This window comes from Pinus tabuliformis, chromosome 9 (assembly GCF_031772625.1).
Source record: "Pinus tabuliformis cultivar Carrire ecotype Pingquan chromosome 9, CPIR1, whole genome shotgun sequence".
Taxonomy (NCBI): domain Eukaryota; kingdom Viridiplantae; phylum Streptophyta; class Pinopsida; order Pinales; family Pinaceae; genus Pinus; species Pinus tabuliformis.
Genome location: NC_142307.1, coordinates 1,717,600,674 through 1,717,624,594, shown reverse-complemented (window position 1 = coordinate 1,717,624,594; position 23,921 = coordinate 1,717,600,674). Strand labels below are relative to the sequence as shown.

General features: G+C 39.7%; 1 protein-coding gene across 1 annotated transcript in view; it reads right to left on the bottom strand.

Annotated features, from left to right (window-relative positions):
* The window catches only part of LOC149155569 (cycloartenol-C-24-methyltransferase-like), a 173,924-nt gene extending 155,744 nt beyond the window's left edge, over positions 1 to 18,180 (bottom strand). The window contains exons 1-3 of the mRNA XM_089440675.1: positions 17,888 to 18,180; positions 17,523 to 17,610; positions 14,367 to 14,433 (exon numbers count right to left, since the gene is read on the bottom strand). Of these exons, the coding sequence (XP_089296801.1) occupies positions 14,367 to 14,433; positions 17,523 to 17,608 (153 nt within the window). The 5' untranslated portion in view covers positions 17,609 to 17,610; positions 17,888 to 18,180. The remainder of the gene's footprint in view (positions 1 to 14,366; positions 14,434 to 17,522; positions 17,611 to 17,887) is intronic.
* Positions 18,181 to 23,921: the final 5,741 nt, after the last annotated feature.

Here is a 23,921-nt window from a genome sequence, read left to right as displayed (position 1 = left end):
AACTCGGCATCAGGGGAGGGAAGAAATGGCCAAACCATAGGAGCAAAGTGAAAAAAGGGGAAAGTAATAAGGAAAAATTTGGAATGTCCCAACCTGGTTCTTGGAGTTGATATTTAGTTGGACAAGGCCATGGAAGCCTCAGAGTTGATCTTAGTTGGGAGAGCCAAAGACGTTATTCGACTCAATATATACTTGAATGGATTGACAAGGAATGGAAAGGAGCGTCAGAGGCCCAGGTAGAAGTGACTATATTAGCTAGAGGTTGGTTCATGGTTCGCTTCAGCAAAGGTGAGATGCTTGAATGGGTGCTCGAGTGAAATTGGTGTTTCGAGATTTCTCCCATATTTTTCAAAAAATGGACACCATTATTTGATGCGCAAAGGGAGAAACTGGAGGATATTCTAGTCTGGGTACGGATCCCAGTGTTGCCTCCTCAATTATGGACAAAGGATGTATTCAGGGCCATCGGGAATGAGCTAGGAACATTCCTAGAAGCAGACATGACATTTCTGGAAACAAAGAATAGAATTGTGGCTCGCTTACTAGTAAAATTGAACCCAAGGGAGGGTTTAGCGAAAAAAATCAACCTCCAACTCCAGGGGTATACACATTCTCAGATAATTGATTATGAAGAATTGCCTTTCTGATGCCACCGTTGTCATAAACATGGTCATCTGGCGAGGGATTGTCCATTGGGGTTTCGTCGGAGAAGGCGCCATAAGGGAAATTCGAGGACTGATGAGTAGGGGGCAGCAGAGGGGGAGGAAGCAGGACAAGCAGTGATTGAGGGTGTTCAGAGGGATCCTGATCCGGCTGAAATGGAGATTGAGGAAGCACTGCCTAGTCTTCAGGGGAATCAAGATAGGTCGGGAAGCGAGCGACATCAAGAGGCTCAAAACGAAGTGATACATACCGAACCAACATCTCAGTTAGTCGGTATTCCTTTACCCTCCATTACCTCTGAATCTGAATCATTGTTTTCTTTTTATGATGTTGTATCATGGCCTGGTCCCTCCAGGCCTCTATTATCCTCTATGAATTCCAAGTGTGAAATCTCCAATTCTCTGGATAGCATCATTACTTCAATCCCTATCCTTAGCCTAGAGGTGCCCTCCTCCTCCGCGTTACCCAGCCAACTACCTGTGCCCTCATTTTCGGCGGGACCCCACTATAACCTTCGGCCTAGGGACACAAAAGAACTCATGCCTCCCTCCATGGGTGGGCTGGGGAGTCCTCGGGAGCCCTCTGTGCCCCAAAAAGCTAGAGGCAGAAAATCAAATCTCTCGAAAGCCCAGCTGAAAGCCAAGTTGGACATAGCGGATGGGAAACAACTTTCTTTACAAGGGGCGCTTAGAGCAACGCAATCCCCTGAGGTGGTTTCTAAATTATCATCCTTTCCTTCAATTGCAGAGGTTTTGCTAGCAGCCGTAAAAAGCTAGCCCTTAAGGAATTATTCAAATCTCTTTGTCCGGATGTTATTTTGTTACAAGAAACCCTGGGGGATGGGGATGTGGTGAAGGCATCTCTATGTAAAATGATGCTTGGATGGTCATTTGTGACCTTGGATGCCAAAGGAAGATCGGGGGGGCTTGTGGTGGGACTAAATGACAGAAACATAAAACTCCTAAATTCTTGGGGATCGGATCAGATATTGGGGGTCAAGATTTACTCTTCTGAACTTGGATCGGAGCTAAATATCCTGAATGTCTATGGTCCGTGTCAGGATAGGGTCATATTTTGGAACTCTTTGTTTGTCCGTGTCAGGATAGGGTCACATTTTGGAACTCTTTGTTTCTTAAATCCTTCATGAAGGCCCCAAATTTGGTGATGGGAGGGGATATGAACTTCTCTCTGGGCATGTCAGAGACTTGGGGGCCTCATGCTCAAGCGGACCCTCTGGCTGACTACTTTACAAATAAACTCATGATGGGGAAGCTCATTGATGTAAACTTGATAAAATCTCGACCCACTTGGAGGAATCGGCGAACGGGAGAGGCCCGAGTTGCCAAGAGATTGGACTGGTTTCTACTGATGGAGGATCTGGTCAACAATTTAACTTTTTTCAGACAATGGATTGGATCTGGTGGTGATTCTGATCATTTTCCTATTATCCTCGAATTGAAAGGGTCTTGCAGAAAGCCAAGCTCCCCTTTTAAATTCAATCATGAATGGCTAAAAGACCTTGCATATAATACCTTAGTTAATGAAACATGGAGGTTTGTGACTGTTGATCAGGGCCTGTCATTAGCCGATATTTTCATGGGAAAACTCAAATGGTTGAAACAGGCAACAATAGCATGGGCAAAGGAGAAAAGGAACAGGGAAGAAGCTGAGCTTAAACTTATAAAGGAAACACTGGAGACCCTCGAAAGTCTGGAGGTGGATGGCTATGAGATAGAAGAGAAAAAGGAAAGAATCAAACAACTGGAAATTTCAAAAAGGAAGATACTGAGCAGAATGGAGCAGTGGAGACTCAAAAGTAGAGCAATATGGCTCTCGGCTGGGGACGAAAACACAAAATTCTTTCAAAATTACGCAAAAGGTAGGAAGAATTGCAATACTATCTGGGAAATGCAGCGACCTGAGGGAGGAATAGCAAAATCCTTTGACGAGATAGCAGGCTTGGGTAGGGACCACTTTAAAGGCATGTTTAGAGCTCCAAAAGAAGCCACTATAGCAGAGGTTATTCAAGTGGCTCAATTGTTTCCCAAATATGTGGAAGATGAGGAAAACGATATGATAATGGCATTTGTTACAAAGGGAGAAGTCGAAGGAATTCTCAAAAAAATGCAAAAGGATAAGAGTCTGGGGCCTGATGGATGGACGGTAGAACTCTTCCAACACTTTTTTGAGCTTATGGGGGATGAATTAACTGGGGTGGTGGAGGAATCGAGAGTCAGAGGATCAATACATGAACCATTCAACTCAACTTTCATAGCCCTCATCCCCAAAACCGACGATCCAAAGCATTTTGAGGAATTCAGGCCTATTTCGCTTTGTAATTGTATCTATAAAATCATAGCAAAAGTTATAGTTGTACGCCTAAAACCCATCCTCTCCAGGAACATCTCAAGAGAACAATTCAGATTCCTGGATGGAAGACAGATACATGAAGCCATCGGAGTTGCTCAAGAAGCCATGCACAGTATGAAAAGGAGCAAGAAAAAAGGGTTCATTGTGAAGATAGATCTATCGAAGGCCTATGACAGAATTAGTTGGATATACCTTCGCCTACTTTTAACCCATCTGGGGTTCAGCATTGGTTTCATAAATTGGGTCATGGGATGCATTACAAATGTAAGCTTTGTCGTACTTATCAACGGAGCTGCTTCCCCCTTTTTTCATAGCCAGAGAGGGTTGAGGCAGGGATGCCCCCTATCACCCTTGTTGTTCTTACTAGCGGCCGAAGGTCTTAGTCAGCTAATCATTGCAGCAAAGCGTAGAGGGGAGATAAAAGGGATCGAAGTAGCTACAAATTTGTTCATCACCCATCTCCTTTTTGTAGATGATATCCTGTTGTTCAGTAATGGGGCGAGAGAAGACATCCAACAACTGAAAATCACACTTGATCTTTTCTTAAAAGCTACGGGAATGAGCATAAACGAGCAGAAATCTTCCATAGCTTACGAAGGTTGCTCGGTGGCGGAGATAAACAGAGTCACTACAAGCCTCCCTTATCCAGCAATGCCTATGACGGACAACTTCAAATACTTAGGCTTTCACCTGAAGCCGGATAACTATAGAAAACACAACTAGCACTGGCTGCTGGAAAAAGTTGAAAAGAGGATTAAACACTGGAGCTATAAGTGGCTTTCAAGGGCTGGCAAGTTGGTACTAATCAAATCAGTTCTAATGGCCATTCTGGTTTACTGGATTTCCCTCACATGGGTACCAAAAGGCATTTTAGCTCAGATCAGGAAACTGTGTGGGCGGGTTCAAAAGAGGAGGGTGTCCTTCCATGGGTTGCTTGGGACAAAATAGCCATCCCAAAGGCTTGGGGAGGCTGGGGTATTAAGGATCTCCCCATTTTCGCATCCTCACTAGCGGAAAAATCGGCATGGAGGCTGATAACAAAGGAAAACTTGTGGACAGTGGTAGTAAAGAGAAAATATATAGACCCTGAACCTATGGAGGAGTGGATTCGCAGAGTAAATAAAAAACCAACCAGTGCATCATCAATATGGAAGGCTACTCTGGAATCAATAGGCATAATTGAAGAAGGGTTGGCTTGGATGGTTGGGAATGGGGAAAAAGTAAGAATAGGGGACGATCTGTGGGTGGGATGCAACGAACAATTTTCTCTCCCAAGGGAGATCAAGGAGTTCCTCAACAATCAAGGCATAACCTCCCTTAACCAGATTGCAACCCCTGAAGAGTCCTCTCTTTGGCAACAAGGTTGGAAAATTGCCAAAGCCCTTCAAATTCATCCGCGGTGGAGAGGTATATGGTAATCCTTCGTCAGAGACTTGATTCGATCAAATGTCAGGTTAAGAGACCATCCAGATGAGCTTCGGTGGGTACATGCCCCAAATGGCCTGTACTCCCCAAAATATGGCTACGATTACCAAATTGACAGAAGATTCCAGGGAGGCCAACAATGGAGGTGGAGATCCCTCTAACAGCGGAAGTTCCCAGCAAAAGCAAGGTTGTTCTTTTGGTGTCTACTTAGGAATAGTCCCTACTTGGGATAATCTACAGAAAAGAAAGGATGGTGTACACTTTGCAAAAATGCAGAAGAAACTACAGACCATGTTTTCCTAACCTGTCCTTTCACTTCAAAAGTTTGGGAGCTCGCATTGAATCTCATGGAAATCAGGCAAGACTGGAGAGGGAAGTCCCTCATGGAGGCTTGGCAACTCTAGTGGCAAGAAAATCAAGAGGAAAATCCAAAAAAAATTCCACCCATCATCTCCTGGGGCATTTGGTTGGCTAGAAATAAGGGGATATTTAGGGATGTCCCCTTGGCACCATACCTCATTGCAGTCGAATGTGCATCAATTTTTGCTCTCCTCCCGCTGACTACTTCCCCACAAATCTCTTGAATCATAAAGGAAGAACAGATAAACCCTCTTATACCCTGGGCCTATTTTGACGAAGCATCGGATGCTCAAAACAAATGTGGGGCAGGACTGGTCATTTATCATAATGAACACAGGTACTAGAAAGAATCAGTAGGCCTTGGGGAAGGAACAAACAACTTTGCAGAGCTCCAAACACTGAAACTATTGCTATGCTGGATCAAGGACTTAGGGATTGATTCTGTGCAAATCTTCAGAGATTCGTTAAATGTTATTAATTGGTTTAATGAGAGTCAGAGATGTCAAAACCACATTTTGTTCCCAATTATTGAAGAAATTTTACAAATTAAAATGATTTTTTATTACATATATGTTTGTCACGTCTACAGGGAGCGGAACACCACAACAAATTTCCTTTCTAAGGAAGGTCTGCAACAAGATCTGGGCACTTGGAGAGTATCAGCATATGAGGATGGTTTGATCCGTGTGTCAGATCAACCACCCTATATCAGATGAGATGGTATCTTTTATCTTCTGCAGGGACCTGGCAGTACCATGAAAGCTTTACTTTTATGTTTCTGTTTTTTTTATTATGGTTACGATATACTTTTTGCATTTTTGTATGGATACTGGATCTATTTCGTCAAACAATGATGTAAAACTTATTTACAAGAGGGTTGTTTTCTCCAATGTTGGGGAGGCCCTGCTATGCTATTTCTCTTATGGTTTTTTGATATTGTGATGATGATAGAGAAACAACTTAGTCCCTTTGGGGAGGGTGTGTTTTATATGTCCTCATAGAGGTTCTGGTTTTTTGCAGCAATGTGAACAACAGACTTCAGGAATGCTTATAGCATCTACAGATGTAACTTTTTATTTTCTTAATAAAATGTTCAATTTTTCCTTTGGAAAAATAAGATTTAAAGTCGTGGAAAAAGTGACTAAAAGTCATATAATTTCACATAGCTCTTATTTCTTGCATCTTGTGGATCTTGGATAATTGTTTAATTGTGTAAACTTGGGTAATTTTCTTATTTCCGCAATCATATGTCTATGGCTGATCCATATTGCATTTTTGCATCATTGCCATCTATTTCCACTCTTGCATTAACACACATAAGTGCTATAATTGAATTGATAAGTGTTTAATGAGATTGGCTAATTGCTCTAAGTAATATTGTGGATTAATGCTCTTGTTATCATTGGTTATTGGATAAGTGGATACATTGCTCTTCATTGATATTGTCAATTTACAAATCAAATACACTCTTGAAGCACCTTAATCAAATTTAATCATAATTGTGATAAGAGATCTAATTGTGTCCATAAGGAATCCAATCTCTCTCTTGTGTATCTAATTGGCATATTGAAAGTTCATTGTTTTAATCTTGAAGATTGCTAATTGTGTTAAGAAGCATTGATCTTGTCAATTTAATCTTGTCTATCTCTTAAGCAATTGTCTATTGGTATTATCGGCAACATTTCCTGGCACCGTTTAATTTGAGCACTTTCTCTTGTGGTGAAGATTGTCATTTATTTATTGTTTAAGTACTTCATTGTTCTAAATTGAAAATCATTGTATCTTGTCTTTAAGTACTTAAGAACTTAATAATCTCACCTTAAGAGTCTTCACTCATACCTTGCACTTGCATCTTAGGCCTAGTGTTGCATTAATTAATTAACTTCCAAGCATAGAGAGATATGCCCACCTTTCTTGTTTAGCTTGCGAAGCCTAGAACTTCTTTAGTGGTTAACACCAAGGCTGCAGGGGAGTGCCTCCCCCCCTCACGCTCCCGCTCCCAAGTCACACTCCAACCGGGAGCGGCTCCAGAGCGCCTTGGGAGCGCGCTCCCTAAAAAAAACCGCTCCCTGCCTTTTCGGGAGCATTTAGTATTTTTTTGCAGTAATATTCCAAATGCAATTGTTTTTCAAAGAAACAAATAAGTTTTGAGTGGACCGGCCTAATGATCAAGCCTATGGCCCTAGTATTGATATGTGATTCATGGTAATGTTAAGATGTTAAATTCTTAAAGTAAAAGTGATATTCTCCTTAATCTTCATTTTCATCCTTTTACTTAAATTTTTAACATTACCATGAAATGACTCAGGATGTTTGAGAGTGGTTCCGACCTCATTGGATTTCATATGGAGAAAGCAGAATTTTAGATTTCATTCAAAATCTAGCAGACTTATCAGTTTTTCAAGATTGAAGGGATTGCAATGTTTCCATTGGATTTTGTCATGTATTAGGGTATGGAACTCGTATTTAATCAAGAGCACCAATCCCTCTATGTACCTTGATGTTAGTGACATTGGTTGTCGAACTCCTCTATCATGACCCTCCTAAAAATGTACGCATCACTCAAACAAAATCTTGACTTGACATGCTATGCTTTTTCTATCTTATGTTAATGCTTAGAGGGTGATATTAATGACAAAGATCCCTTCTAGAGGTAATGACAAAGATACCTCTAGATATTAATGCTTAGAGGGTGATATTAATGACAAAGATCTTGATTTTCCAACAAGACTAAAAAATTAGACATTTCTCGTGGTGGCAAGAGGCCTAAACATTAGCAATAGATTATAGATTGACTTCTCTTTTCTAGTTTCTAGTAGTTTTTATAGCTATTGATTCTTTCATATTTATTATGATATTTTTTGTAAACAATATATGATTATTTAAGTTTGAAGTTTGAAGTTGGCAATTATAACTCATTAGTAATGAATTATGAATATGATGCTTCATGAAAGTTGAAAGTTGTTTCATTTCATTTCATTTTATAACATTTCATTTCATGTTAAATATTATTTGTTGTAATGTTTACACTTAGCTTACAAATACAACTTTGGTGATCAAAGATAATAAATGTTATATATTGAATTATGAAAGCTTGAAACTTTAAGATTGATGAATCATGATTCGTGAGACTCGATATGTTGTATGTTACTAACTTGTGGACGTGGTTGATGAAGATTATAACTTCTAGATGATTGTTGTTATATGGTTCAATCTATGTTTTTTTTTTATGTTTTTTATATATAATTCATCATTCTACATGTTTTTGTTGACATATATGCATCAAAATATAATATTAATATATATATATATATATATATATATATATAAAACGCTCCGGGATTCGCTCCCAAACTGGAAGCTTTTGAAAATGTTGCTCCCGCTCCCGCTCCCAAGTAACCTTGGTTAATACAGTGACCTTGCAGTCAACAAAGCCACAGTCTTTGCAGCGCCGGAGGCATCAGGTGGTTAGAACTCAAGGGAATGGATCATTAATCAAGTCATAGCTTGCCTCCCCTTAGTTCTTCTCTCAAAACCTACTCTAGAGACTAGCTTCAAAACAATTGAGAGGAAGGATACACTTAGATAGGCATTTAACTTAAAATAAACCAAGATTTTGCATCTCACTTAGATTGTAAGATTTGCATTTCATATAGGATAGTGAAGCATCTTCAAAGCAACAATTGTTCATCCAGCAACTTGGTAAAAAAGTTATCTTAAGCAAGTAATTGACTCCATTAAGGCACTGGAATTCAAATCTAATCTAATCTTTAACTTGCTAAATTAACCAAGTTACTAGGCCATTCAGTTGTGTCTCTCAGACTTGTTGGTTGCCAACAAGTCTCTCATCTTCACATTTCATAGAGACTACCCCCCTTAACTTGTTGTAGGGAGACAGTTAGAATGGAAAGGGTGGGGATCATAGTGACAACCCCCGCCCTAAGCATTGTTGCATATTGCCTATACAATTTGAGCGACAACAGGTACTACCAACAGCGGTAGCCAAGGGTCGAAGGTTGAGAAGAAAGAGGAGAATGTAGCCCTTTCCAGTAAGGGAAAGGCAAAGAAGGGTCCCAGTTAGGGACCAAGCTCAAAGGGAAGATAGAAGAAGAAGGATCTGTCAAAGATCAAATGCTTTAGGTGTGGTGAGTTTGGTAAATACAGCACTAAGTGTCCCAAGAAAAAGAAGGACAAGAAGGGGGGGCAGCAAACCGCAACTTCGGCAAACATAGATGAGTTAATCTCTAAGTTGGACGAGTATGCATTGGTAGCAGCTATACTTCCAGATGGAGGAGGACCATAGTGCTTCAAAGTTGCAAAATTGGGCAAGATCCAAGGAGGACAACATCAGAAAGATGTTTCCTTGTGGATCATCAACTTGGCTACAGGGGCCCACAGTTTTTAGTAACAGCATGATCAATGTCAATAGGCACATTCATATCTTGAGGGGCAGCTGCAGAGGCCAGTTGTAGTCAGTTACTAGAGGGGTGCAAAGATAAATGAGCACAGGCAGTTACTCAGTAGACAATGCAGATATAGTTGCAGTCAGAGACTCAGAAGACAATTGCAGAGCCAGTATAGGGACACAGTGGATCAATAGATTGTTCTCAGTTGCAGTTGTTGCAACAGCAGTAGCATGAGATCAATTGCAGCGCAGAGCAGTGTTAGCAGCAGTGCAGGGTGGCACAGTGCAGTGTCAGCAGCAGCATAGATGCAGGATGGTTCAGCTACAAGGTTAGAAGATGAATCAGAGTATGTGCAATAGCTTGGTGGACAGTGGCAGGTTGTTACAAGTGTCAGAAAGCAGCAGTGTGAGGGAAGATATTATGGGAGAGAACACCTTCCTCGCTAAGAGGGAGTGTTAGTTTTTGAAGCGTCGTACAAGTGTCCTAGTCTTGATTCTAAGAGACTAAGGAACACAAGATCGTCAAAACCCAGGAAAAGGTTTCGCGAAATAAGCTTGTGAAATGCCTTAACTAAATTAATTAAACATCATTTAATTTTTCATAAGTCTAACTTAGGAAAACTAGTTAATTAATAGTAATTACATAAGGAAAGGTGAGAAAGCTCTAGAAACTCACACGAATTGAGTTTGAGAGGATCTTAGCCATTGATGACGATTTAATCATGGTCGTTGGTGATCCCACGAAAGATTATAAGAGCAAGTCGATGGGAATGAAGATGACACACTTGAGCACAATTGCGAAACACAAAGACAGCGAGTTCTTTGGCAAATCGAGCTATCCAGTTGCAAAGTTCGAGCCAGACGGAAGTAGAACAAAGAGGGAGCAGCATTAGTGATTTCTTGTGAAGTTCTCGTACTGGAGAATCAGCAGCAGAAAGGCCACATTATTTCTTAGTGACATTGATGCAAAAGAAGCGCAGAGGCTTCAGAGGCAGATCGATTCAGCTGAAGAGGAGGTTGATTCAGGTGCTACTGGCCGGGAAAATTTTCCAAGAGGCCAAGCAAGTCATCTCCAGAGGCAAAGACAGGCAGAATTGTTGATCAGTGGTTGTCAGTGATGTCAACCCAAGTAGCACCAGGAGCTACCCTGATCTTGCAAGGGCATTTTGACTTGACAACTCATTATTTTGCGTCAAATATCTTCTCGATGGATTCTACTCATCGATATGTTTCCATTGATATATGGTATGCCTCCTAGTTCTTCATGGTTTGAGAGTTATTTGCGTTTGAAGTTAGTAACCCCAATTAGTGGGCTAAAACCCTATGGGGTTGTAGCATGGCACTCATGGTTGTGGTCATTGAATAGTCAATAATTAATAATATTTTTTTGCTCCTAAAATCCCTCCAATATTCACTTGTTGAGGACCCTCTCAACTCAAGACATTCATATAAATAATGACCCTCATATCCTCCTCATGTAGGGATTTTGTGGCTTCAAACAGGTCATCATGGCATTTTCGCTATAACTTTTTTTCCCGCGAAGCTTCAAAAGCTGAAATCTTGATGAACCTCGTGACCGAATTTCAGATCTTGGTTTGCTATATTTTCAAAGATATGATCTGAGGAAGTTAGGATTTTTGCAGGCTCCCAAATTCAATGTCAAACAGGTGACGTTGGGAAAATCGTCATAACTTTCTCTCTGAGCATTGGATTCAAATTTCGTAAATAGTCATAGAAAGAGGACAGAGTGTTAGTTGAAAACTAAAATCTAATAGGGAAAAACAATAATTATCACCCATGAGTGAATAGACAAAGGATCGATACGAAAGAAGAAAGATTCTTCTTTCACGTTCAAAAGAATGGAGGGAAGATGGGATCTTGTAGTTTGTTGAGTAGCATTTTCAAGGCCGAAGGTCGCAACAGTGACACGTGGCACTTCGTACAAGTTCGCTCTAGTGAACCAGGCTATAATCAGGTCATCATGGGAGATTGGGCGTAACTCTTTCTTGAAGAACCCAACCTTGATCAGACCTGTGGGGTTGCAAAGAGGACTCAAAGGGCTACCACAGGATGAAATTTCAGACCCTGCAGATCCGAAATGACATAGATACAATAGATTCAATATCGAGCTCCTAGAAGGCAAGAAAAAACATGCATTCAAGGATCACTGCAGTAAGGACCACACATCAATAGTCAAGGGTAATTCTCCTACAGCAAGGTATGTATGATCAAGTGTTTACATTTGAATTTTGAGTATCATCTCTAACATATGTTTTTGCAGGACAACGTAAGTATATACAGGGTCTCGGTTATATCTCTATGTCTCTATATGTCACAGTTAGTTTTGATACCACATTTCAGATGTCCTATTCTTGATACTACACATTTGATGCTACACCAAGTCTACTAAATCTATATGATGTTGTAAGTTCATGTTACTTGAATGGTCTTTGTTGTTGTAGTTAGAACTTGGTTCATCACAAGTCTAGGGTCTGTCATCAATTTCTATTGTATATATCTTTAGGTCAGTTTTGGATATAGTCTTGCATAGAGTCCAGGCCTATATCAAGAGTGGGAGTCTTTGTCTACTACTGCAACAAGTCAACAACAAAAGTGACAAGAACATTTCAGGTACGCATTGTAATTTTAATTTGTATTTATTCATTATTATGCACTTACATGTGTTTTGCAGGCAGAGGTAAGTTGAAGGGTATTTTGTTTTTCCTTTTGAGATTGGGTTTCGCTGGGAAAATTTGCATGCAGGTAGAAGAAGATTCAAGGACAACATCAAGCGAGCATTCAAGAGCTAAAGTATCAAATCAAAGGAATCATTGCAGCAAGACATCCTTTAAAGACATGACAGCCATCTGTATATTGTGAAGAAGTGTCAAGGCCAAGAGTCATCATTGTAAAGTTGTAAAAGAGTCATTTGTAAAAGTGTCATCATTGGAAGAGTCATTATTGTAAAAGAATCAATCTGCCTAGAGTCGAAAAGGCATTGTTGGGAGCTATAGGAGTCTCTGTTGGGATGATGTTATGGTTGGGTTGCAGGTCATAGTGTGATTGGGTGTTCAGTCAAAATCATTGTAAATCATATTGTATCGTGGATCATTGTCCCTGGTACAAGAATCCACACTCTTATCACATTTCAGTCATTATAGGGTGGCAGGGAGGTGCTAGGCACGTGCATGAAGTCGCCTACAAGTTGGAACCTGTGAACACTTCAGGGTGGTAGGTTGGTCTAGGGTGTTGGGGCATCCATTCAGTTGATTACTGAAGAAACTAGGGCATTGGGGCGTCCTTCCAATGGGAGCTAGAGAAGAATGCTTTTCTAGAATTCTAGGAAGTTGTTGCTTTCATTTCAGTTGGGGCTGAAGATTAAAGTATTTATTAGAAAAGCATTCGGTGGTTTTGACCCAGAGGGGGTTTTCCACCTAAAATTTTTGTGCCTCCTGTGTTCTTTTATTTACTGTTATTATTGCATAAACATTAATAATAATTGAAGATTAACTAATGCTCTGAAAAGATTTAAAAGTGCTAATTGCTAAGGAATATTGATTCACCCCCCCCCCTCAGTTTTTTCCAACAAGAATGGCAGTTTCCGAGCAGCTCCTCAAACAGTGCGAGTAGGGCATGCACTAGGCTTGCGCAAAGGATGACGCAGGGGCTTTCGAGTGGCCCAGACAGAGCCACATTTTGGTGCGGGATCAATTGCCAAATTATTTTGATGGAGGATTGTCAGTTCAAGCATCTAGATTATTGTACTTGGATTTTGCTGATGCATATAATAAAATAAATCCTCCTCTGTTGCACAGGTTGTCCTTCGAGGTTTTCCCGGGGACTTTTGTCCGAAAATATTGGTGTCATTTTTATTGTGTGTGTGTGCATCTATTTTCTCAGTTCTAGTTTATTTTTCGCAGCATCATTTTATTGTGAAGAATTGCAATGTGATTTATTCATTATTGTCGTAACAATTAAACTGCATTTATTCGTTATTGTCATTATTCCAGTTGTTGCATTTCAAGAAATTTTCACAGTGTGAAAGATAATTTCTAACAGCTAAGACAAATTATGGTGGATAAATGAACTTAGTTCTACAAAGACAAGCTCAAGACCTCTAAGCCACATACCAAGACACTTGTAGTAACATTTAATTCAAAAGTCTGAAGACCACAAGCAACTAAAGACAAATCAATGTTCTTAGATGACCGATGTGACACTTGTAGTAAAATTTAAGCCATGAGTTTCAAGACCACGAGCAACTAATGGGTTAGCAAAGCTATAGTTAAAAGACTTAAGACACCAAAATGTCAGACCAGTTGGTATCAAAACCAAGGTAAAAGCTCACAGGCACAAATATTTTCAGATCACTTTCCATTAGAATCGTTAGTTTAGAAAATTATTTCTGCAATAACTAATACTTGCTTGCATCACAATACTGCTCATTATTGGTGAGTAGTTTATAATCAATCCATGCTTATTTTTAACTCACAAATTTCATCAATGACAGTAGTGCACACTATCTTAAATCACTAAAAATCTCGAAGATTGAGGTATACCGTTAAAGAGCATAACAAATATTTAATAGCATATAGTCAGCATGAACAAACAACATGAACGGTAGCAAATAGAACATATTACAGTAAATGAAATTTGAGAAGTAGACCAGCAAATGATAAAATAGTCAGTGATGAAGGGAAAGCATGGAGAACATGAAAACCCAAACAGGCTTGCATGTAGACTGGATGCAGCTTTCTAAAATAGCTATCCAACTCCGAATTCTAAGTGATAAAGAAATGAGGAGAATTTATATAGTCATGTACTTTAGAATGATTGAACTAAAATCTGTTTCAATATGTTTAACTTGAATATGCAAGTTATTGATTTTAAATCTCTTCGGAAATCTTACGATGGATTAAGGAAGCAGTTTACTCTGCATATCACATGCTATCCTGCTTCGTAGAGCCACCCCAAGGTTCTTGTTTTCCTCTTACACTGTGGTTGCATTTATTCTTCAGTTTATAAGTATGGAGAAGAAATCCATGTCACAAAAAGTAACTACTGGAGACTAATCCGACCCTTTATACATGGTTTTAATGAATTATTGAGAAAGCCCATAGATAAAAAATTATGAGACGTGTACCATGTCTGTATAGTTAGATTTTCTCGAGCCTTCGTCACCACCATAGTACATGTGATATTTTTCATACCTACAAGATTATAGAAAAAAAATCAATTTCAATTTGAGATCGCATAGAAATTCAGAATCTCAACTAAATATAGTCAACAAAACTCAATTAAAGAAAAATACAGCTTCCAGAACTCACTTTTGAAATTCTTGCTGATGTAAAGACAGACTTCTATCGTATTCTTATAGATGTAACATAACTCTTACTTCCAGTCCAACAAAGTCAATGAGTTTCTTTTGGAACTAAGAAGAATTCTATCTCCTGTTTAGTTTGTATTATATGGCACTACCTGTGCTATCATAGTACAATATTGTACATAATAATGTTGTCAGATTCAAACTCTTTTAAGACTACGTTGGCCTGTGACTCGGCAACTCCTTTCAGTTTTGGTAAAGAGAAATAAAACTCAAAATATGGTAAATTTTGTGCGCGCGAAAGATATACTAATGATTTCCAATCCATATAAATTATAAAACCACAGTCTATGCAGAAATTCATAACATAACCTCATAAAATATCATAACACAACATTTGACGCTTGATATTTGTATGCAAAACAGAAAACTGAAAGATGATTCCATAACCAAATTCACAAATATTATTCAATTCAAATACATAACTCTCGTAGTCTTATAACATAAATAGAAAATCAAAATAGGAAGTGTCTTCAAGTCCAACTTGAGATAGGTTAGCCACTAGCATGGTGGGATACAGGTTTGGCATCATTCATTTAATTTTTAAATTTATTTCTTTTATGGACCAGGTCTGTAGGCTGAGATGTCAGTGTACAGGCCTGTAGTTTGATTACAACCTACAGGCCAATTTATCTTACATGACCTTCGGATGGCAGCCCAGCCAGCCTACAGGCCTTTAGCCTGAGGCTGTCATCCTACAGGACTGTAGTCCGCTAGTATAAACTAAAAAGCATAACTAAGTTACTTTGATACGTTGAAATTGCCAATGTGGGGTTTCTTGGTCGCTGTTTTTGGGTCAGCTGAGCCTAGGTCAGACTCCCAAGTCTGAGGCCAAGACTCCCGAGTCTGGCAAGTGGGGAGTCTGCGAGGAGGGTCTCTGGGAGTCACTTATCCCAGCGCTGACTTGGTGAGACTCGGCCAGACTCAGGAATCTGAAAGAGTCTGACAACACTGGTAGATATTACTCAGGAGTGTGAGGAGAGCATGGCAACACTGGTACATAATATCTAGGTGATTTAATATCAACTTTATTGTTTTGTTGGAGCAAATGACGAGGACAACAGCACAACAACTTTTAGTTGCCATGGTAAACCCATGTCAGGTAGTTCATAGTTGAACTATATAGCTAGGCGAAGAGGACATTTAATACCCCCACACACAAAAACATATGTTCTGGCAACACGAAATGAGAATTGAAAAAGAAAGGGGGCTAAAGGGCTAAAAGGTCTTGAGGGATAAGAAACATGATCACAACCCAACATATACTATGCATATAAAATTGATCAGTAATGTACTAATGTAGTGTCTACACAGGAACCGAAATGAGAAAGGGAACAGAACGAGAAACAGATCTCCTCGTCATGTTTTTCGTAACGTATTCAAAACGTAAGTGTCTAGACAGGAACTGAAATGAGAAAGGGAACAGGACGAGAAACAGATCTCGTCATGTTTCTCATAACGTATTCAAAACGTGCACTAGAAGAAATCCAGGTCTACAATTCTTGGTGGTGAGGTCATAACTTTTTATTGTTCAAATTACATTTTTTAATTTATAGATAGATCAGCCCCCAAAAAACCCTGGGCACTCGGCTCGGCTGGTACAAATTCAACGACTCAAATCCCAGGGAAAAAGAAAAAGGGAAAATATTCAGATTACGCTCATAGTAATCAGAGAGAGGACTGAAAACAGGTCAAAACCCCAAAAATAGATCCAAGGAAACCCCAGCGATTAAGCATTGCGCTTGGAATTTCAATGTTTTTCCATAGCCAAGCCCAGGTTGGCATTTGATTGTCAGATTAGAAACTTCTATAACGGCTCTAGACATCTTTGGAAACAAGTAATTGAATACCATTAATATTTCCCACCAGATGAGATACCTAGCCTTTTGGTAGCATGCAGTTACTGTGTTTACAATAAAACAAAGTGTAGGGAGTCAAGCGTAACCCTCCCCTTGCTATGTGACAACGGTCTTTACCTCTTTGTAGATTATAGAAGTAATGGCGTAAGCCTACCCCTGTCACGTGACCATGGTATTTAGCTCCTTGTAGATGATAAAAGTAACAGCTGAACCAATACCAAGCAACCTAATAACAAGGTCAAGTCAGTCTTTATGTGGAATGAAACCTCAACATAGGGATACACCATTGCAGCAAGATCCAAGATAGCCTGTAACATCACACGTTTGGTGTCCAGGGTGATAACCTCATCTACAAGAAAATGGTCCTACGGCCCTTAAAACAGAGTACTCTAGCTAGTCGCTACTAAAACCAAGCCGTTTCTAGACTGTGACTACTAAACTTCAATCTTTATTCTTTCATTGCTCTTCAAGGAGAAAACAACCAAGCTTACAAAAACATCAATGGATTCCACGAATCCTGTAGAAAGTTTCAAAATTTTCAGTCTACTGCAGAGTGAGGGCCTTGTCAAAACTCCGGCAACCTGCAAGAAAACGCTCCTACTGCTCTTAAAACAAAGTAACTGTAGCTTGCAGCTACTGCAAAAGCCAAGCCGATTACACATTGTGACTGCTAAAATTCGGTCGCTATTCTTTCATTGCTTGTCACGAAGAAAACATCAATAGATGCCAAAAATTAGCAGATATATTACAAAAATATCAATGAATTCCGTAGATTCTGTAGGCCTTTCTTCATCAGAGCAACTTTGAGAAGAAACAATCCAAAAAGTTCAAAAAATCTTTGTAAATAGCTAGTAAGAATCCAGATCGTTTTCACTCCTAGAGAATGGCGACTTATATTCTCAGACATAGCGCACCATATCCAGGGCCTTGAAAAACCTTCATACTCATTTTCACTGTGTTTTTTGAATTCTCGGGCTTACAAAACCCTGGCCCGTCACAGAACACATTCATAGGGGGCAAATAGTGACAGCGCGAAATACAGGATCGAAAAGCTTACTCTTCAACAGCGGTCAGCATTTGTTCTTTCTCAATGTTGCCTCCCATTCCTGAGGCCAGATCCAACGCTCCTCCTCCTGTTGCCATTCCTGAGATATAATCACGCATCACAAATCACTATAATGCATTCTTGTAAATATCAAGAAAACCTGTGCAGATCATTTTAGCACATCAAATATTTTTATAAAGATCCTCGAGAACATCTTTCGAACAAACTTCGCACGTTAGCAAGCATATCTAACCAAAAAGAGAGAAAGAAAGGATCAATGCAGAATTTATACTTAAAATCAAAGCTTAAGTAAAGCTCATAGACATGATTTTTGTGTGGTGGCAAAGAGATCTCACAATAAGAGGCACTGTGTATACCTGAAACAGAGTTTTAATAAGCGATTCAGTGAATCTTTATGAACCCGCAAAATTCGTTAATGGCTTCACCGCTACGATTTAGGGGTTAGGGGATCATACGGAGCAGAAGGAATCCCTGCGCACAAGAATAAATTACATCGGTTTTTGGCAACGCAAGCATAGCTGGTGGAAATGAACCGAGATTCAAACATAAAACCAAGCCAGCTATATAATAACAATTGAGGTTCGTCTGTTTCGGTGGCAAAGCCAGGGAATTGATCGTGCGATCTGGCTATCGGATGCCACGTCACAAAAAGATAACATGGGCCGGGTGTTGTGAAAAGCACATTGAATTAATTTTTGTTTCAACAAAGGAATAGAAAATGAATGAAATTTTAACATTCCAAATATAGTCTATGTTGACTTGCTTTTTGTTTTTTAATTCAATCTTTTTATTATTCAAATTAATGATGAGCTAACTTAATTTTTTAAGAGTTCCTTCACTGGAAAGACAATGCAAGGAACTGTGTTGTAATTGTTTTTGGTGTCTATGAAAGCATCACATTCCAAAATAAAATGTTTTTCCGATTCCACTGCCCCGAACGTGCAAAAAGTACATACTCGCTCTTGCCAAGCTTCTTTAGGTCTTTTCCATCGACCTATTTCGCACCGTAGTTGATGCGAGTTAGTTCTTAATTGAGTAATAAGAATCTTTATTCTCCATGGAATGCTAGCTCAAATGTACTCTTTTTGTTGAATATCACAAGTGGGATTGAATTCTTGAACATGGTATTTCTTCTTTCTACCCAACTCTTTTCCCCATATACACTTACGAAACTTCTCCATAACAAAACTCTTTAAATCCTTGTTGTTTGTGGGACATGCATTGAGGTAAATATTTCATTTTTGCATCCATTTGTTGTTTTGTCTCATCCATTATTTCTTTCTTTCACTCCTTCCTTCATTGAAGATAACTTTAGGGCATCTACCTTCCCCCATTTGTTCAATTCTGAAGATATCTTATGAGACGCACCATAGCAATTGGTTTGATGGAAGTCGCTCATGTTTCACTCAGCATTATCTCATAGGAAACCGAACTTTTTATTTTAAACTTGCTCATGATCAAGGGCTTTTGGATTTTTTCAATTTGCTTCCATTTTGAGACAAGGATGCTGCTAGACCACAATTCATACCCATATAAAATCACTGGACAAACTAGAAGCCCAAAAAGCACTTTAATTGTTTTCCAATCCCATAACTCTGCCTCTCTACATCTATTTTGAAGAGTATATAATGCTTTCCCCCCTCCTAAAATTCTCTTCTTTTTGTAGTGCTCCCAATTAAGTTTCTTGTTGAAATCAATCCCGAGGTACTTGTATTCATTTACTTCTTCAAGAAGGTTGCCTCCAAAGAAGAAAATATGTTGGCTCTGCGTCTTTTTATTGGAGAAAATCAGTATTTTGGTCTTGTTGGTATTGACTTGCATCCCCACTGCTTTACATAAATGCCCAAGGACATATAGGTGCATTTACAATCTCTGGGCCGATTTAGCAATCAATACAAGGTCATCAGCATATAAAGGAAGCTTTATCACAAACTCCCCCAACCAAACACCATCCCCGCCTTGCAGATTTAGCCACTCTTTCAATTTATCAATACATAAACCAAAAAGAGTAGGGGATAAAGGGAAGCCTTTCTTGACTCCAATGTCACTTCTAAAGCTTTCTGAAATGCCTGCTAAAGTTCTAATTTTGACTTTCACCGCTTCATAAAGCCTATGGACAACAACTCTATAATGCAAAGGAATTTCAAGTTCTTTCATTCTACTCCACAACTTATCTCTAGGGACCGTGTCAACTGACTTTTTGAATTCAACAAAGCAACAAAAATATCTCTTCTTTGCCCTCCCAAACCTTTTCAATAATGTGTCTCAGCGTGATACCATGATCAACTATGGAATGTTTCAGCGTAAAACTTGCTTGTCCTTTTTACCTCTTTTCTTTGACTTCCACCCACTTACTGATTCGAGTTTCTACCATGTCGTTGAAGAGCTTTGCAAACAAAGGATTGATCATAATGGTTCTATAGTTGGAAGGATTATTAATGTCTCCACTTTTAAAAAGGGGTATTGCTACACCGGTTGTCCAATCTCCTGGGAATCCTTGTCGATTGAAGTTGTTGAATATTTCCATGATGTGTGGTGCAAGAATATTCATTCCCCACTTTAGATATTTTGCATGAAGTTCAACCAAGTCCTTTGCCTTTCCTGCTCGCCCCTCATGTTTAGTCAATTTAGTGTCCTAAATTGCTTGCATGAATCAACCGAGGTTTGTAGACTGATGAAGTGTGATGCACTATATGTGCTTAGTTAACTTTTCTCTTACTTCGTTGTTTTGTATTTTTATGTTTGTTTTGGGGGGTTTCTATTCTCTGGTGTCTAAGAATATACAATCTATGAGAGATTTACATGGATTTAATGAGTTTCAAGAGAAATGATAGGTTCCTAAGTTAGTCTAATCTCCTAAAACTGGACTAAGAAACATTTTTAACTAGTTAGGACCTAATAAGAGAAACAGAGCATCTATCTTATCTACCATTTAGTCCTAATCCATGGATCTAATTCCTACAACCAAAGTAATACTGATGCAGGAGGTAATCCAATAATTGCATTCATTTAGCCATTCAACCATTCAATTTTGGAACATGATTAAACAAGACACGTAATTATGCTTCATATATGAGGGAGCTCAAGCACCTTCTTAGCGGGATCTTCCGATCATGAATTATATACGTAATATAATGAGATTCGGTTTTCGTTTCAGGTTGAAAGCATAGCAAGTGATCGCTCACCCGACCATATCTCTGGGAAGGAGGGCCAGTAAACTCACTCTACAGCACCAGCTAGAAGGAAGGCAAGGGGTGCCTGCAATCAATCTCCTTGAAATGATTTTTTGGAATGTCAAGTGATGCAACTAAGTAATGACCTGAAAACAGAAAAGAAAAGATGACAAACTGTAAAACTGACAATATGCTGAGTAAGCTCAATCATTGCATGAATTAGATATTCAACCAATTAAGTTAGATTTGTCATTATTCCGAAATAGTTTTGAGAACATCTATTGATATAGATAATTGTCAGTTCTATGCTAAGAAAATGAGTAATCAAAATTGTAAGGAGCTAAGCAACTATGTATTCTCATTTCTTCAATTTTTTACTCAGTCATTTCTCATACAACATCTCAGAAGAATAAGACTTGCACAGTTGTGATTTTTATCCTCACACTATTGGTTACAAACTAAAATGAAACAAAACTAAAGAAAATGGACTTGCAAAAAAACAGAGTAGCAGAAATTAAAATGAAAACAACAAGTGAAAAACCTCCTTCAGTGCTGGGGCCCTCTACAACTGATGTGGCTGGATAACAGCTAATTAAAGATGCACTTTTAAACCACCATTGACAAAACAGAGTTTGTATTATCAACAAAACGAAGTCTGAACAAATTTTTTAACAAAAAACCTGTAATCCTTCCTTAGCTTCTAACTACTTCTCAATCTCATTTAACCGATATTTATATAAAAACAACATAACTGTCTAAGAGAAAATCTTGTTACAGGTGGCTTAATCTGAATCTATCATGACTGTTTATAGAAAGACATGCTACAAATGGCTTAATTCAAATTGTAATTAGACTGTTAAACTTTTGAACAGTTACAGGTGGCCTAATATGCATTAACTCCTCAACTCCTGATCAGCTACAGGTGGCTTACTCCGCATTAACTCTTCAACAAAACTGTTAGACTCCTGATCAACTACAAAATATCAAGAGTTCTACTGCTACTAGAGAACGTATTTGACTCCATCTTTGACCAAGACTTTAGGCATGCTTTTATGTCGATTTGGATCGAGTGAGTAGGATAGAATCCATGTAGAGATGATTCTGGAGATGCCCATGTGGTCCAGTTCTTTATTTGACACATGTAACCTGCCAAACCATGAGAGTAGCTACGGAACCCACAGTTAGCTACAGAATAGGCTGCGTTCTGTAGCTAATTTGCAAAAATCTATTAAAATAGCAAGAACATGAAAATATAATATGGTGATCATTTTAATGCTTTCCTAAGACAAAATCTAGCATTTATCATTGATTGGATCAGTAGTCTTGTGAGAAATCAAGAGAAAAAAAGGTGAGAACAAATGTCAAGGGGAAGGTAATTCTGAGGTTCAACACCTCATCGATAGGGTTTGCATCTGCAGCTGACTTCATTCCACTCCCATTGGATTCTCCCCCACTCCCGCACACTTTCGCAGAGCTTGGACCATCTACCTCCCCATCCGGCTGCTTCGATATTCTGGCTGTAAACCTTTGAATCGATATCCCACAAGCTCAAAAGGATACCCCGGGCACACAAGGGCCCCTTCATGACCACCTGACAACTCCCCGCTTCGGCAAAGACAAGAAATTGAAGTGTGTCAAAGCGTCCCGTAAGGATCTGTCCCTCTGTTTTGGTGAAGGGTGTAAATGGGGGAAGTTGTGGATACAACTAATAAATTTTTGGTGGGCATAGTCAGAGGAAGAGCTTACAATGCTACCCGATTGCACCTCTAGGTCATAGAAATTTGGGGGAATATCCTCAAGAAGCTCCTGACTGTTACCACCCTGGCCCGGGGATGGTTCGCACTTAACTTTCAGAGGGAGGACTACACTAAATGGGTCTTATTGCGGTATTAGCACATCGAAATGGCCCCTGTATTGCTCAAGAGATGGAGCCCGTTATTCAATCATGAGTGAGAACAACTGGGAGTTGGACCGCTGTGGGTTAGGCTACCTAGTCTCCCCCTTCACTTTTGGTCTGAGGATATCTTCACCTACATTGAGAATGCACTACGCACTTTCCTGGACTATGACAAGTCATATGTTACATCAGGCAACAAATCGATGGCTCGCATTTTGGTGTACTTGGACACCAGAGAGGGATTGGAGGAGCAAATGACCTTACATTGGTGAAGATTCACTCGCGTCCAAATCGTAGACTATGAGGGGGTGCCATTCAAGTGCAGAAGGTGTCATAAGGTAGGCCATCTTTATAAAGAGTGTCCTATAGTTTTCTTGGTCGCATCCCCCTCCAAAGCCTAGGTTGATGTTGTTCTTGTTGCACCTTCATCTGTTGAAGGCCAAACTCCTCGGTCACAGGGTCCGAAAACAACAGATTGTGGATCGTCTCAGGTGCCAAATTCAGTCTCTCCTTGACCTCCTTCCCTGCCTATGACGAGATCCTGGGCTGCTCCTGCGGCCCTCGCTCATCGGGTACTCCTCCCCTTAACTTAGTGTCTACTTCTTCTTTATCTAGTTCAGCACAACACTTGCATGTTGTATATGCATCCATCCCATGCATTTCATCATCCCCTATTACCTACCCCCTGGAACTTCACTCTCCATCCATCTTGACCACCTCGCCTCTATTCCTGGTTTGGTTACCTCATCCCCCTCTCCGAAGCCCTCGGTCACCTAAAGTCATTCACACCCCCACAATCTTCGATCTCGAGTGTCACACCCTCCTAAGAATGTCAGGATTAGGTTGATCTCCCCTCCTAAAATCACCAAGATCTCCAGGGGTCAACACTCCTTCATCTCAAAATCTATCATCTAGGCTGGGGTGGATGTGGCTCAGGGTAGGCAATCCACACTTGACAGGGTTCTTAGAGCATCGAACACCCTTCCTCGGTCACACCCATGAAGTGGATCTCTTTCAATTGTAGAGGGTTGGCTAGCCCTGCTAAAAAACTAGCCCTCAAAAGACTATTGGATTCTAAGCGTATCGACATTATTTACCTATAAGAAACCCTAGGTAAGGTTGATCAGGTTATCTGAGTCATGCAATCTCTAAATTCGGGTTGGACTTTCCACGCACTTGATGTCATTGGTAGATTTGGTGGCATTGCTCTGGGCATCAATCCCCGCACTATCAAAGTTAGCTCTACTTGGGGGGGGCTCGTTTTATCAGCATGGACATTTATTCCTCGGAGCTAGGCATGGACTTCAAAATTATGAATGT